At 39.1% G+C, this 13,362-nt stretch overlaps 1 protein-coding gene across 1 annotated transcript in view; it reads left to right on the top strand.

Moving 5' to 3' along the window:
- Positions 1-13,362, top strand: part of INO80D (INO80 complex subunit D) — a 46,075-nt gene that overhangs the window by 18,211 nt on the left and 14,502 nt on the right. Inside the window, exons 6-10 of the mRNA XM_075093720.1 lie at positions 1,408-1,516; positions 7,004-7,228; positions 9,274-9,383; positions 11,261-11,394; positions 12,847-13,064. Coding sequence (XP_074949821.1) covers positions 1,408-1,516; positions 7,004-7,228; positions 9,274-9,383; positions 11,261-11,394; positions 12,847-13,064 — 796 coding nt within the window. The remainder of the gene's footprint in view (positions 1-1,407; positions 1,517-7,003; positions 7,229-9,273; positions 9,384-11,260; positions 11,395-12,846; positions 13,065-13,362) is intronic.

The following is a 13,362-nucleotide window of genomic DNA, read 5'->3' as shown; positions in this document are numbered from 1 at the left end:
AAACAATGCAATCTCTGATTTTTATTTTTAAACTTTGGGTAAATAATTTGTTACATGGTATCAGTTGTGGACATCTTTATCCAATGATTAAATTGTTTTTTCATTCCTTTATGGAAGGGGCAAGAGTAAAAAAAAACATTTAAGTTGAAAGTATAATTCTGGCATTTTATCAAATGTCTTCATTTAGTTCAAATGCATATCTTAAAAATAGGAATGTCAAATAGAATTTTCAGGATGCTGAAGTTCCTGAAAAATAGGGTTTCTGGTATTTCTGGTTTATGTTAAAGTGTTGCTTCTAAATGATGAAGGCGCTTCTGAGGATTGTATTGCAAGTTTGTGTATGTGTGTCTAACCCTGAAAGTAGGTGACCAAGTACTGATGCATTTCCCCAATTCAAAGCATCTGACTTCAGAATAATCTCAGATATTGTAACTTAGTTTATTTTTAGCAAAAATAAGGCACTCCATAGCTGTATCCCAACTGCTGTTCCATTTTCAAGGAGCACACAAGAAAGTGAAAAAGTAATAATGCTGGCTTGGAAATGCAGCTACAGGATTTTATCCCACCTGCTGTGAGGAATTGGCAGGAATTCCACTGGATGTGGGGGCAAGAAGGAAAAACTGCAAACGATGAAGCTCCAAATAAAATGTTCCACCTGAGAACTTACTGGACTCTGTTTTCTGGCTGTCCTGTTCAATGATTGTGTTTGGCTTGGCTAATTGAGGCTGCTGGTGCATACAATAAGTTGATCCTACTGCATCACCATTCAGTGAAAGCATGCTGCTTAGTAAAAGTGCAGGAATATTTGCATCTCTCTCTTTAGCTCTCTTTTCGTGCTAATGTATGCATTTGGCAGGCAATTATGGAGACTGAGCAGAGGAACATCCCGTGTAGCTGTGTATCTATCTCTGTCCATGCTGCTCTGTCTTACGGTTTTCCTATTCCTCCTGTGTTTTGGCACAGAGGAGTCAGAATAGAAACAAAAATAAAAGTGGCCTATTTAGAGCATATGGTATTAGAAATTGCGAGACAGTCAGTTCTTCATGGCAGGGACTTCTCTCTTACCTTGTCTCTAAAGATTCCTTGTCCTTGGTACGAAAGCTTGTGATATTTTTCTGTGGATAAGAAAGCTGGTGATTTTTCTTCCACTGCTTATGGATAAAGACATCAATAAGGATTTTAAAAGGAAAACTCGAATTTGACAAAAATCAGTGCATGCTATTTGCATGCTGTAATGGAGCTGTTACTGTAACTTTTCCTGTGTAATTGAGAACATTATATGATTTGATCAAACATAATTATGCTTGTGACTATACTACACATTCATCTTTTGTTCCATAGGTTGTTCAGAGACTTATGTGAGGCGGATACACTTTTCATCCACCTTTCATGTTTTCAATTCCTTAGGGCTGGATTGGTCTGAAGACAGTGGAGAAGAGTTGGAGGATTCAGAGCAAGCCTCACCTTACCAGGTTGCGTGGTCTATCCGAGAAACCCTTGGCTATGAGAGACATGAGTGAGTATGATTATTCAGTGTTCACACTGGCCTGATGGAGTAAATCATGTAAATATGAGTTTCACTTCAAGTGGAGTGACTGGAACCTAAGCACTTGTTCGAATGCTTTGCTGAAACAAAGGATTGTTTGAACTCGTTTGTTTGTAAGAGCTATGAAACAGCTTGTCGCCTTTTGTCCCAGTTTCCACCTAACTTAGAGACCTTTGTGCAGTCTGCTATCAGAAGGATGCATCAGGAAAGAATTTAAGCTTATTTGCCTAATTTGAGTTTAGTGGGATTTATTCACAGACTTCTGTGCCTTGCTGAGTAGAGGTATTTCCTGAATTAGAACCAAATGAAGGGAGTTGCTATTGGTTTCTAGTCTTTCCTACTATTTATGAATGACTTTGTTAGTAAACTCGCTACATTTTACTCATTAATCCTTATGGTAATTGTGCAGGATGTTGTTTTAATGTGTTGTGGTTTGTTTTTTTAAGGGCATGGCATTTCTTTTCATAATTAAGTGTTGAATAAAACTCTGTCAAAGAGTTGGGAGCATTGAAAGGAAGTGATGTGATTGAAAGGATAAGAAGAGCAGGTATTAGCTGCTGGTGCAGAAAGGCTTACAGTGTTCTTGCTATGTATGCTAAGCCATGAATCTGAACTTACAGCAGGATATGATAATATATGTCTATTAATGTAAATTTTAAGGTGCAAAGTTAAAGTAAAGCATCCCAAGCATAACATTGTAGTGAAACTTAAGCATGTTGATAACATAAGGACATGGGGGTCTCAACAAAGTTCAATTGTAGTTTCTATAATGTGATTCTCTTGCACTATGCAGCTGGACTTTTTGATACTACAACTCACTCCCATTTGTTCAATTTTTAAATATCACAGAGTAATGATACTAATGAAACTTTATTTTGTTACATGGAAATTCTGAAACTTAACAGAACATCTTACCATCTCTAAAGGTTGTCCACAAGGTGAACAGCAAGGCTGTATCTCTGTCATCAGGACAGACACCAGGACACTAAATACTGAGAGACTTCAGTGAATCAAAGTTTAGTAGCAATGTGTAGACTTCCCTTTTAAAAAAGAAAGGGTTTTTTTTTTGTTATGAATGACCATTGTTTTTATAGGGCATCAGCAGTCAGAGAGAGAGTGAGCTTGCACAAACATTAGCTTTAACTTAAAAGGATACTTTTAAATAAACTGTCTTGGGAACACATGAACAGACTTTCAGACTTTTAAATCATACATTATTTTCAAAGCAGATGTATCTATTAAATAACTTCCCTTACACTCTTCTCCCTTTGACATTTGATCTGGTTCTTCCATAGATCCCTGTTTTTTTGTCAACTTATAAAGGTCATCTCTGTGTGTTTTGTCTTCTATTTGTCTTAACTTCTTTGGATTCTTCCTACTCTTTTCACATACTGAGAGAAAATAATACCTTGTCTTGACATTTTCTGTTCCACTCTAACATTTTACACACTTCGATTAAACACTGCCGTAACTAAATCATGATGGATAAATTTTTGTATGATACTGGCTGTTTTTGTACTTCCATCAGCAGCCCAGTGTTAGCTCTTCAACAACTTTACTAATTTTGTGTATGGATAAACACTGATACATTCATTTGATGTCAGCCTTTTAAAACTTTTAATTCCTATTCTGCAAGCTTCTGTAGAGGTTTTTATTACCTGGAATGTTTCACTTTGACACTTCTGCAATGTGGTCTGTTTGTTGCTGAAGATGAATTAGTTCAGACCCTTTCTTGGTGATTTGATTTGTCAAAATGGCTCCATCTTGCTAATCTGGCGGTGCAGGCCAGTGGCTCCTAATGGAGTCAGCTAATGACTTGTTATGACTCTGAATTTCGGAGGTTATTTGTACCAGAAAACCAATGGAGATTGTTTCCTAAAACTTTTAGATTCTGAAATCACATAACTAAACCTATGAAATTGACTTACTGTTTTCCATAGTAAAATTAAAGCTATTTTTCCTCTGTTCATTTGTGTCTGAGCTTGTGGTCCCTCTAGCTGGATTCTGCCCTTTTCCATTTGACTCTGTGGAAAACGGTGGGAGGCATGCTTCTCAGAACAGATTAGTAAAAGAAGGGGAACAGTTAATTTCTGCATTACTGGACAGCTTGTTCTCAGCATTTCTGGTTTGTGTGATTGTGGGGGGAATCCTCTAACTTTCTGCTGAACTTGTGTGATACTCTAGCTGCTCTTAAACCCTCAGAAATTCACCAGGTCATTTAAAATTAATGTCTTAACAGTAACAAGTGTTACTCATAATAAGTAATAAGTGAACTCAATTCATTTGTCTTCTGGCCTTTTAATCTGTAAAATTAATATTGTTGCAGTCATCTGTGGAAACACAGGCCAAATGTTTGTTTTTATTATTCTGTCCTTTAATTTTGAAAAATCGGGTTCCTGTGGTCGCAGGATTCCAGGATGCAGTGCTTTGAGGCAGGCACAAATGTTTGAGCTGAAACAGTAGTGCAGGAGTTGGCACTGGGCGCAGTGCTGGCAGGGTGGCTGGCAGGGAAGGCTGCCGGGGTGGGAGTAATCCCTTGCGGGAGCAGCAGTTTGGAGGAAAAGCAGGGGCTGCTCTTTGCGGAGATTAGTGAAGCTTCCCCCCAAGATGATTCGATTACTGGGTGTCGTAGCTTAGAAAGTACTGGAAACAAAATCGTTTTTCACTTCCTATGCTGAAATATAGATAAAATGAGCATTTCAAGTAGCAAGTTTGAAAAGGGAGTGTGGTGATTGGAGACCCTCCTCATACCAGCTCAGTCAAAGGAGGAAATATCTACACTGTATTGTCAAAGTTGGATTTAATAACTCCCAATAACTAGAAGAACTGAAAGGAAGAAGGGAAGGTTCTTCGAATACCTCCTTACAGAGGGTTTTGAAGTACAGTTGCTGGTGTGTCTCAGAGTAGAGAGCATATTCTCCTGGTTACCTGATGGTGCCTGACTGCTCACGCTACCCTTTTGCTCTTCCTTTCTGCTGCTTCGTGCTGCCTTTGTTTTCTTCGTGAACACTCAGCAATAATTCCCCTGATGTTTACACATGACAATCTTAAAGGGAAGGGTTGGGAAGAAGCATTTTGGATTATCAAATGGCTGTGTGCACTTTCAGAAGTCTTTTTAAAAATTAAATGCCACATTACATTGAACTCAGAAGTTACATATGCAGTTTAAGAGAATAAACTAGAAGTTGGTAAACTTGTTTATGAAAGGACAACAATAAAAGTACCTTGTGGTTTCAGTACTAGCCTAGCGAAAAAAAAAAAGAAGGTGTTATTGTGATTTGTGATATTTTTAGGTTTCTTTGAACATATAAATGTGTTTTTGTTAATCTTACTGGCCTGGAAACAAAATTCTGAATAGGCTTTTAGAAACTGTTTTCCTCAAAATAAGCCCTTGTCCACTGCAGGCATGACTTTTTTGTACATCTTGTATATATGTCTTAATCTGATTTTTAAAAATTATCTCATAAACCACAGTTCAAAATATTTTAACATATGATTTTTTTTTTTCCCCTGGCTGTTTCAATGGGAGGGAAGTAAAAAGTCTCAAATAGAAAGACATTTGCATTAGAAACACTCTTTCCACGCAGAAGAAACACTTTTTTCCCCTAAGAAATATTCCTGTCTTTTCTTAATGTTAATTTGTAACCATATTTATTATTAAATCTATATGTCTGCAACTTTGTTTAAAAATCTTGGCCCAGAGCAGCAATGAAATATCTAATACCTTAGATCTGCCTGTATCTAACTGATCCCATCCATGTGTTCCTGTTTTCTGTTAATACATTGGTAAAAGGAGAATCTATATTAAATAGCATGCAATTAATTTCTTCTGAACAGTTTGTTTTTCTCACTAGGCATTCTTTCCTAAGATATCTTAAAAATGTATTTTCTTTTCACCATGAGTTGGAAAATATTTGAAACATTACAGATGTTAAATATTTTTAACAGATTGTATTTGCTGCTAAGCATTTAATTGCAGAGGTTAATTACTTGTAATTTATGCTTCTAGAAAATAATCTGTAATCTGTTTTAACAAACAAAATACATAGGATGGTTGACTTTACATAAAACTTTACAGAAATGTTCATTTGTGTCAAGGCATTGTTTTCTCCTGCGGAGTTTTCATGGGCAGCCTTAGTGGAGACGGGTGCAGTCTCTTAAATTTAGGCTGCATGTGAATGGAATAAGATTTTTCCAGAAAGGAAGGTAGGTCTTAGTCATATTGCCTTTCAGGGACAGCTATTCTGCCTGCGTTTCTGGATCTTTATTCAGTAAATATGGCAGGTATTTCACATCTCTTCTGTCATCAGCTAGTTGTGGTCTGCTTTGCTGTGCGCAGGTTTGGGTGTCAGCTCATCCAGTCTTGCTGGCCAAGCTCTGCAGTCTGAACCTCGGGAGCTTTTGTTTTGCTTCATTTGTTTGGAGTTGTTTTCTTACCCCTGCTCTTCCTTTGTTTTACAGATAGGAAAGTTAGCAAAAAGTTTCTCTGTTCTATAAAGAAAAACTTAAAGGGAAAACTGAACAAAGTCTACTTTGCATAGATTCAGTGTACACTTTGTTGCTCCATGAACAAAAAAATCATTCTGCAAACTAGTGCTTATTGTGGAGGACCTCTGGGTAGCTTCATGGACCTTGTTGTTTTTACAAATCCCAGTGATGATTTTATTTGTTTCATGATTTTTACTTCATTTAACTGAATGTGTTGACATGGTTTGATGGCCTTGTTGATATATGCCTGGACAGTCAGAGAGCCAAGAAAAATGGGAAAAGGCTTCCTTAGGCAAACACAAAATTGGATCAGTCCTTCATCTTGTCATTGTTTAGCCCTGCTCTGATTTTTCCCTCAGAACCTTTGGAGTTAAATGTGAATTTCTTCTCCATGGCTGTGCTGTTACTCAGCTTTAACTCTGCAGCAAGGGGAAAGTGGTATCAACTGCTAGCTGTGTGAGTATTTTGGTTTAGGAAGGAAAACACCACCTGGCAGAGTAAGAGGAATTGGAAAAGGTCAGCAGTTTTGGTACTTGTTAGAATTTTACCATCTTCCCCAGCATGACCTTTCTTCAATAAATTTCTACTACACAGTTCCCCACCCTTGTCCTCTCCATTAATTGCGGTTTGATTTAAGAGTTTGTCTCATTTGCTGAGACATTTACAGTAAATAAAGGTTAACAGTATAGATTTTTTTTGAACAGCAGGCTCCAGACATTTAAATGTGTCAGCCTTAATGATAAATTGATGTAATCTCTAATAATGACATACTAAGAAGGGTAAATACCTTTAGAATTTAGAAGGGATTCTGCCTTTACCATTTCTCAAGTGCCCTGCCTGATTTCAGCCTTTGGATGTGTGTGGGGCTAGAAGATAGATGCCAGCTTAACAAGTCTATTAAAATGACAAATTAGCTTCCTTGGAAAATAAAATACTTCAAGCCATTTGTTTTTATTTTCCTTCCTTCAGGTCCGATGACGACAATGCAGATGACAGGAGTTCCAGGGTGACCAGACTTTGCACTTACTTTCAGCAGAAATACAAGCACCTCTGCCGCCTGGAGCGGGCAGAATCTCGTCAGAAGAAATGCCGGCATACACTCCGGAAAGCCTTGCTGCAGGCGGCCAGCAGAGAGCCGGAGCGTGCTGGGCAACTGATACAAGAACTCCGAAGAGCTACGTGTGCTCATACCAGGTTAGACCTTTCCCTGTGACTTCAGTAACCTGGGGTCTGGACAGGGTGGAGGTGGGCAGAGTATCCAGCAGCTGAAATGCTGAACTCTGAAACTAGTAGGCAGGCATAAGGCAGAAAACCCATGACACATAAATGCCTGTAAGTGGAGTAAAATAAACGTGGCATACAGTGCTTTCCGTGAAGACGGGCATACTCCAGCTTTGTGTTTTAATATGTGGATCGTTTGTTCAGCGGTATCTGGGCCAGATTTCTTAAATGTCAGAAAAGAAGTTAGTGGCCTGCTAAAATTTATTCTTATTAATTAATCTATGTATTTTGGCTGCCTTCAAATATCTGGTACTTCACTAAGCCCAGTTCTTTAGGTGTGCAGTCTGGTCTGCAGTTTACTGCTTCAATTCAGATTTCGTTTTTCAGACAGCTTTTTTTGAAAAGTCTGTACCTCCTCTTAATTCTCTTTCCAGCAAATCAAACTTAAGTTCACACTTTTTGTTAGATTTAACTCAATCTAACATTAAACGAAACTTGGCAACAAAATAAATATCTTCTAACAACTCTGAAGGTTACCTTCTATGGGAATTCTTTCTAGATAATGTCAACATCCCTCCAGCTCTCGGCATACTGAGAGTTGGTTGATTCATATTTGTGCAGAAACAGAGTCTGAACCCTGGCGGTATGTCTGGGATATCAGCAGCATCCTTTTGGTTTTGTGGTTTTGCTTTACAGGATGTGTGACTCTGGCGGGTAGTTGGGGGCTAACGTGAGAGGCAGGCTGGAGCAGGTTACTGAGAGTATGTTCTGGTTATGGGGTGCTTTTGTTCCTGGACAGTGCGATGCGGGTCATGGCAGTTGGAGGGTTTATTGTTGGGGAGGTGGAGTGATGCTGAAGATCTGCTCAGAGGTGAATGTTAGAGGTACATTACCAGTTTACAAAGTTGTGTAAACATCTCCAAACTTAAACTACAACAAAACCTTGCCAGAACTGGCAAGCTCTTGTTGTTTGTTTTTTTTTTTCCATTGTTTTTGCCTTTTATTACGCAAAAAAAGATTATGTTGTTTTGGGTAGACTAGCAAAGCCAGGTATGCCTGTCATCACTGCTCTGGTTATTTTAAGTAACCACAGAGTCTTTTTGTTTACAAAATTTTTCACAGGAGTAATATTGGTAACTAAAACTTTGGTCAGTCAAAGTGCAGTTGATGACAGAAATTGCTGAAGGAGAACAGTCAGGCTACAGACAGCTTTTTGTCAACCTAGAAAACAACGTGTACAGAGGTGAAATTCAGCCCTGGAATCGCCAGCTTTGTCTACATGAAGGTGACAAATGCCTTGAGAGCAGGCTAACACTGAGCGAGCTGTGTAACGCTTGCAGTACTCATCCACACTGCTGCCTGGTTGCCTGCTTGCAGCTCAGGCTCAAAGCTTTGAGGCTGTGCTGAGGAAGCGCTCAGCTCCGGGCACCTGCTGGTGGATTGGGCTGTAGCACGTTGATGAAGGACAGCTTTTACCCATGTTGAGCACGCTCAGGCTCTGCCACTCCAGAGCTCAGTCTAAGTTTGTCTGAGCACATGCTTGCATGTAAGCTCTGGGGATGCTCGGCATGTTTTGATTTATGAACAGGCTTGGAAGTGCACTTGACTGCCCATGTAGACGTACCTGATACGTTGTATTCTAAAGATTGACCTCATTTTAAGGGTCACCTGTGTTGACACACACTGCTGTCCTTGGCTCTCTTGCAGGGTGTTGTAATATTTATATGGTAGTAGCACACAGCACCTCTCATTACAATTGAGGCCCTGTGAAATAAAAAATAATCCTGTTACTGCAGTCACACCTTCACCTGTCAGAGAAATCTATTCTATATCCCTGTGTAGAGTCTGGTAGTAGTGTGCACCCATCTGGATCATGACACACACACACACGTGTTATAATTTTTCATCCTACTGTGCCACATCTAGTGCAATAGTTGTGCTAAGTTAACCACCTGAGACTAGGTTATTGTCCTTAAACTCTTTTATGCCTTTTTTTTTTTTTTTTTTTTTTTTTCCAGCACAAGCCAAGCAAGGCAGAGAGATGCAGAACCAACAACCTGTAGTGGGACTTCAAAGGGAGAACAGTGCACTAACAAAGCCCTTCCATTCACCAGGCATTGTTTTCAGCGTATCCTCTTAACTCAGTTTGGGAGTTGCATTCAAGCGTGGAAGCTGTTCTGTTTTAGGAGTTTTGTTTGTTAGGTTTTTGCATTGACAAATGTGTTTTCACAAAAAAATACCTATTTGTTAGTATCTTATCAACTACTTTGCTTTTAATTTGTCTGTGTGATTTGGATGTGTAGACAGTGAAGACAAGTAGTTTGCCACTGGTATCTATCATAGTCGTATTGTTTTACCTCATAAGCTGTTTTTAGTAGGTGCAAGAAGCCTTTACAAAAATTACCATCTTTCATGGATGACTTGGTACAAACTATGTGGCTTTCAGCCTCATGGCTTTCATACAGTTCTTGGTAGGTAAACTACCTACCTATGAAGGTTTTATGGGAACATGTTTTTACACATAGTATAAAAGGATGACTTTCACTGACTAGAAAGACAGAAATCTGATACTTTGCATTGTTTAAAGAAGCAGAATAGGAGGAGTCACAGAATCTGAATCCCAGATGAGTAAGAATTTCCAGTGCTGGGGATTTCAATCAAAGCCTGAAAAGGATGTTAAAAGTCCATGTATGAAGGTTGCAGAAAGGAGGGAACGCATTAGATGTAAGGTTTGATTCTGAATACTATAAACAGGCAGACTTCTGACCTGGAATACTTAAGAATTCTGCAGACTTTGTCTTTTTTGGTTTTAGCTGAAGAATTGTTGGAACTTTTGTTGGAGTGACTCCTTTTGTTCAAGCTTTTGCACTTTGTATTTTAAGTAACAAGTGCTGATCTGTCCCAGTTGCTCTCAGACTGCAGCACCTTTTCAATCTTTTTGGTTTGCAGATGTCATGTTTTTCTTGGTTGATTTTTGCAGGCACCTTAAAAGTAGTCTGCAGAGCAGTTTAAAACCTCTCTATGAGAGAGCATCATGGTGTGCAGCTGTGTTTGGGGTTTGCGTCACGATTCTGATTTTTAAGAGTTTAAGTGATCTTGCTTCTTGGTGTGCGTAGAGCAGAGAAGTGAAGACTAGCGATTTTGCATTTGTGCCCATTTTTTCCCTCTGTGCTTCCTTCTCAATGGAAACAGCCTCTTCTAAAATGAGCAGAGTTTTGGTTCTGACCCATCTGTCCTAGTCTGCCATCTGGACTGTTCTGCAGATTTTCCATTTTCTTTGTCCTTTCTTTTGCGTTTCAACATTTTCTGAACATACCTAGTGATGTTGAGGTCTGAGAACTGTTCAAGATGGAAAGGAGTGCTTCTAATGTTGTTTGAAAAAACACAATGAAATATCTGTTTGATTTGCTCTAAGTCTGGAAACATTTTTACTCCTGCAGGGGATTTTTCTGAAGGAAATCTCAGCAAGCTTACGTTTGGATTTACTTGACCTTTCTGTCTGATTGCATATCTTTTTTTCAGAGAAGCAGGAAGGATCTTGAAACTTCTTTGTCTGTGCTCAAAGATAAATGCCAAGAATGTACCTTAAAAGATTGAATTAAGAAATACTCTTTCTTTAATGTTTTGGTATGGATTGTCATTAGTCTGTAAGGAAATAGTCCTGTTGATTACACTGTTCCAACTGCTACTATTGATCTATTGATTAAGACTCCAGGAAAAGGCGTCTTTTTGCTAAGAACTCATTAGTGAAATGGCTGCTCCCATAAAACTATCTCAATATATAATAAAATCATTAGAGATTCTGCATGAATGCAGTTTTTAACTTTAAAAGTTGGGTTTGAGCCTTACCTAGCTTTGAACTTGAATAAAAAAGTTGAGGTACTCATTAAAAATAGCATCTACGGACAGGTAGAGTCGAAGGCTCTGATCTTCATCAGATTGATAAATCAAAGGGCATTCCTCCATCATTGCCTCGTGTGTTATTCCTGATGCAGAAATGTACAGATATCTTATTGAACCGTTCTCAGCAGCTCTTCTCAAGTTGTACAGCCAAGTTTGCAGATGGTCAGCAGTGCTCTGTGCCAGTTTTTGACATTACACATCAGACACCTCTGTGTGAAGAACATGCCAAAAAAATGGTAAGTACAAAGCTGAAACTGTAATTATTTGTGTATTAGGATGATCATGAGTTTTAGCCCCAGTCTTTCTATGAACTGTTGCTTGACAACTAACACGTTTATGAACTTAAGTGCTCATTTCCTTTTATTTTTCTTGAGAGGATAAAATATGCCAAACTTTCTCAGTTAGTATAAAATATGTTGTGAAATCTTTTACATACTTTAAGGATATAATAAAGTGAACATGAGACTACCCTTCGCTGAAAGAAATTTGATTCTTCTCGTGAATCAAAAAACAGAAAATCATTGTGAGAGATCCTGTGGTCATTTTATTTGGGCTTACTCTGGCCCTTGGATCTGAAGAAAGTATGAGTGTAGTATGGTAAGAACACTGCATCTCAAACAGTCTCAGTACATGAGACCCAAAATATTTTCTAGGCGAAGTGTAGACAGCAATTACAAGCATACAGATAATGGTTTTGCTACTTTATTTACATTTTAGTGACTATCAGAATTTATCTTTGACCTCCTCCAGGGATCTGTGGATCCCAGAGGAAAAGCAGTGGCCTACTAAAAGTTGAGAGAATGCAGACATTAAGATGATGTCCTCTGCTTTCCTTTTATGCCTTCCATCTTCCAGAAGAAAACTTCTAGCGTAATTCACAAACCCAGTTCTGTCTTACCCCTCTTTCAAGGCATTAGGCATAAAACTGCCTGGTTTTTTTGTTCGTTTTTGTTCTGTTGTTGGGTGGGGTTTTTGTTGTTTTCATCCAGCCTCTCCAATACTTGTGACTTATGGAGTTTTCTGGATTAAAATGTGAGGGTCTGCGATACACAGATTTGTGTGGGATTTCCCCCCTCTCCCAGGCAATGTTCAGTGTGTCTATCAAGGTTTCCTTCTGTAGCACATACAGTCCTCTACCATTCCCAGTATGATGGCAACTGAAAACTGATGATAGTTTGGTTTATTTTTTGATATATCAGTGATTGCTGTTCAAAAATAATGAGGCCTTAGTTGTTTACCCACATCCTTACCCTAGCCCTACAGTATTAATTCCGTTTCCTCAGTGCTGTCCCTCTTTTATGGTGCTGGACACTTGCGGGTGCTGGCTTCAGCTGCTGCACGCTGTCCCCATTATCCCACCGCACAACAGTGTTCTGTCTTCAATACTATGTGAATGCTGCCAAAGATTACAGTTTTGCACTGATTTAGTTAGGGTTTGCTATGATGATTTTTAAAGTGACGCTGCATAATCTCCTATTTAGCGTACCTCATAATTTGGTCTATGCAATTTTTGCCATTGGATTCAATGAGGAAGGAAATGGCTTAATTTTTGTAACCTTGCCTGGGCATAAGTTAGCAGTCATTCTTGCAGTACATATGAAAGTCTGTGGAATGACCAGGGGGAAAAAAGCAAGGAAAGTAATACTTGTTCTTTATATGCTCCCATTGCTATTGTTTTATTCCCAAAGGACAATTTCTTGAGAGGGGACAGCTCCCGTAAAGTTCAGCACCAGCAGCAGAGGAAACCCAGGAAAAAAACGAAGCCACCTGCACTTACCAAAAAACACAAGAAGAAGAGAAGGCGAGGCCCACGCCGGCCCCAGAAACCCATTCCTCCTGCAGTGCCCCAGGGGAACCTCACCATGCCTGCCAGTGTCTCGCTGCCGGTAGAGATGCCCCACATACGGTCAGTGGTAGACCTGCCCCGCTTTGCCCACTGCTAGCTTGAACATTGTCATTGAGTAGTGTAGAAAGGTGTGATGTTGCTCTGCTGATTGGCGTCTGGAGCGTGGCTAGAAATTGCATCTCCATAGAGTGGGTCATTTTAGATTTAAGCAATTATTGAGTGTGATGGATAAAATGTCTTACTCCTAATGCCCGTCTTATGTATTTAATCAATAGGCTATGTGTAAGCTTCCTAAAGAAACTTTCTAAAAGCTTTTTTTCCCTAGATGATGGGGGTGGCGGGAAGGTGTGGGGAAACA

Source organism: Phalacrocorax aristotelis, chromosome 5 (assembly GCF_949628215.1).
Source record: "Phalacrocorax aristotelis chromosome 5, bGulAri2.1, whole genome shotgun sequence".
NCBI lineage: Eukaryota > Metazoa > Chordata > Aves > Suliformes > Phalacrocoracidae > Phalacrocorax > Phalacrocorax aristotelis.
Note: the sequence above shows the minus strand (reverse complement) of the source record. Positions and strands in the feature narration are given on the sequence as shown.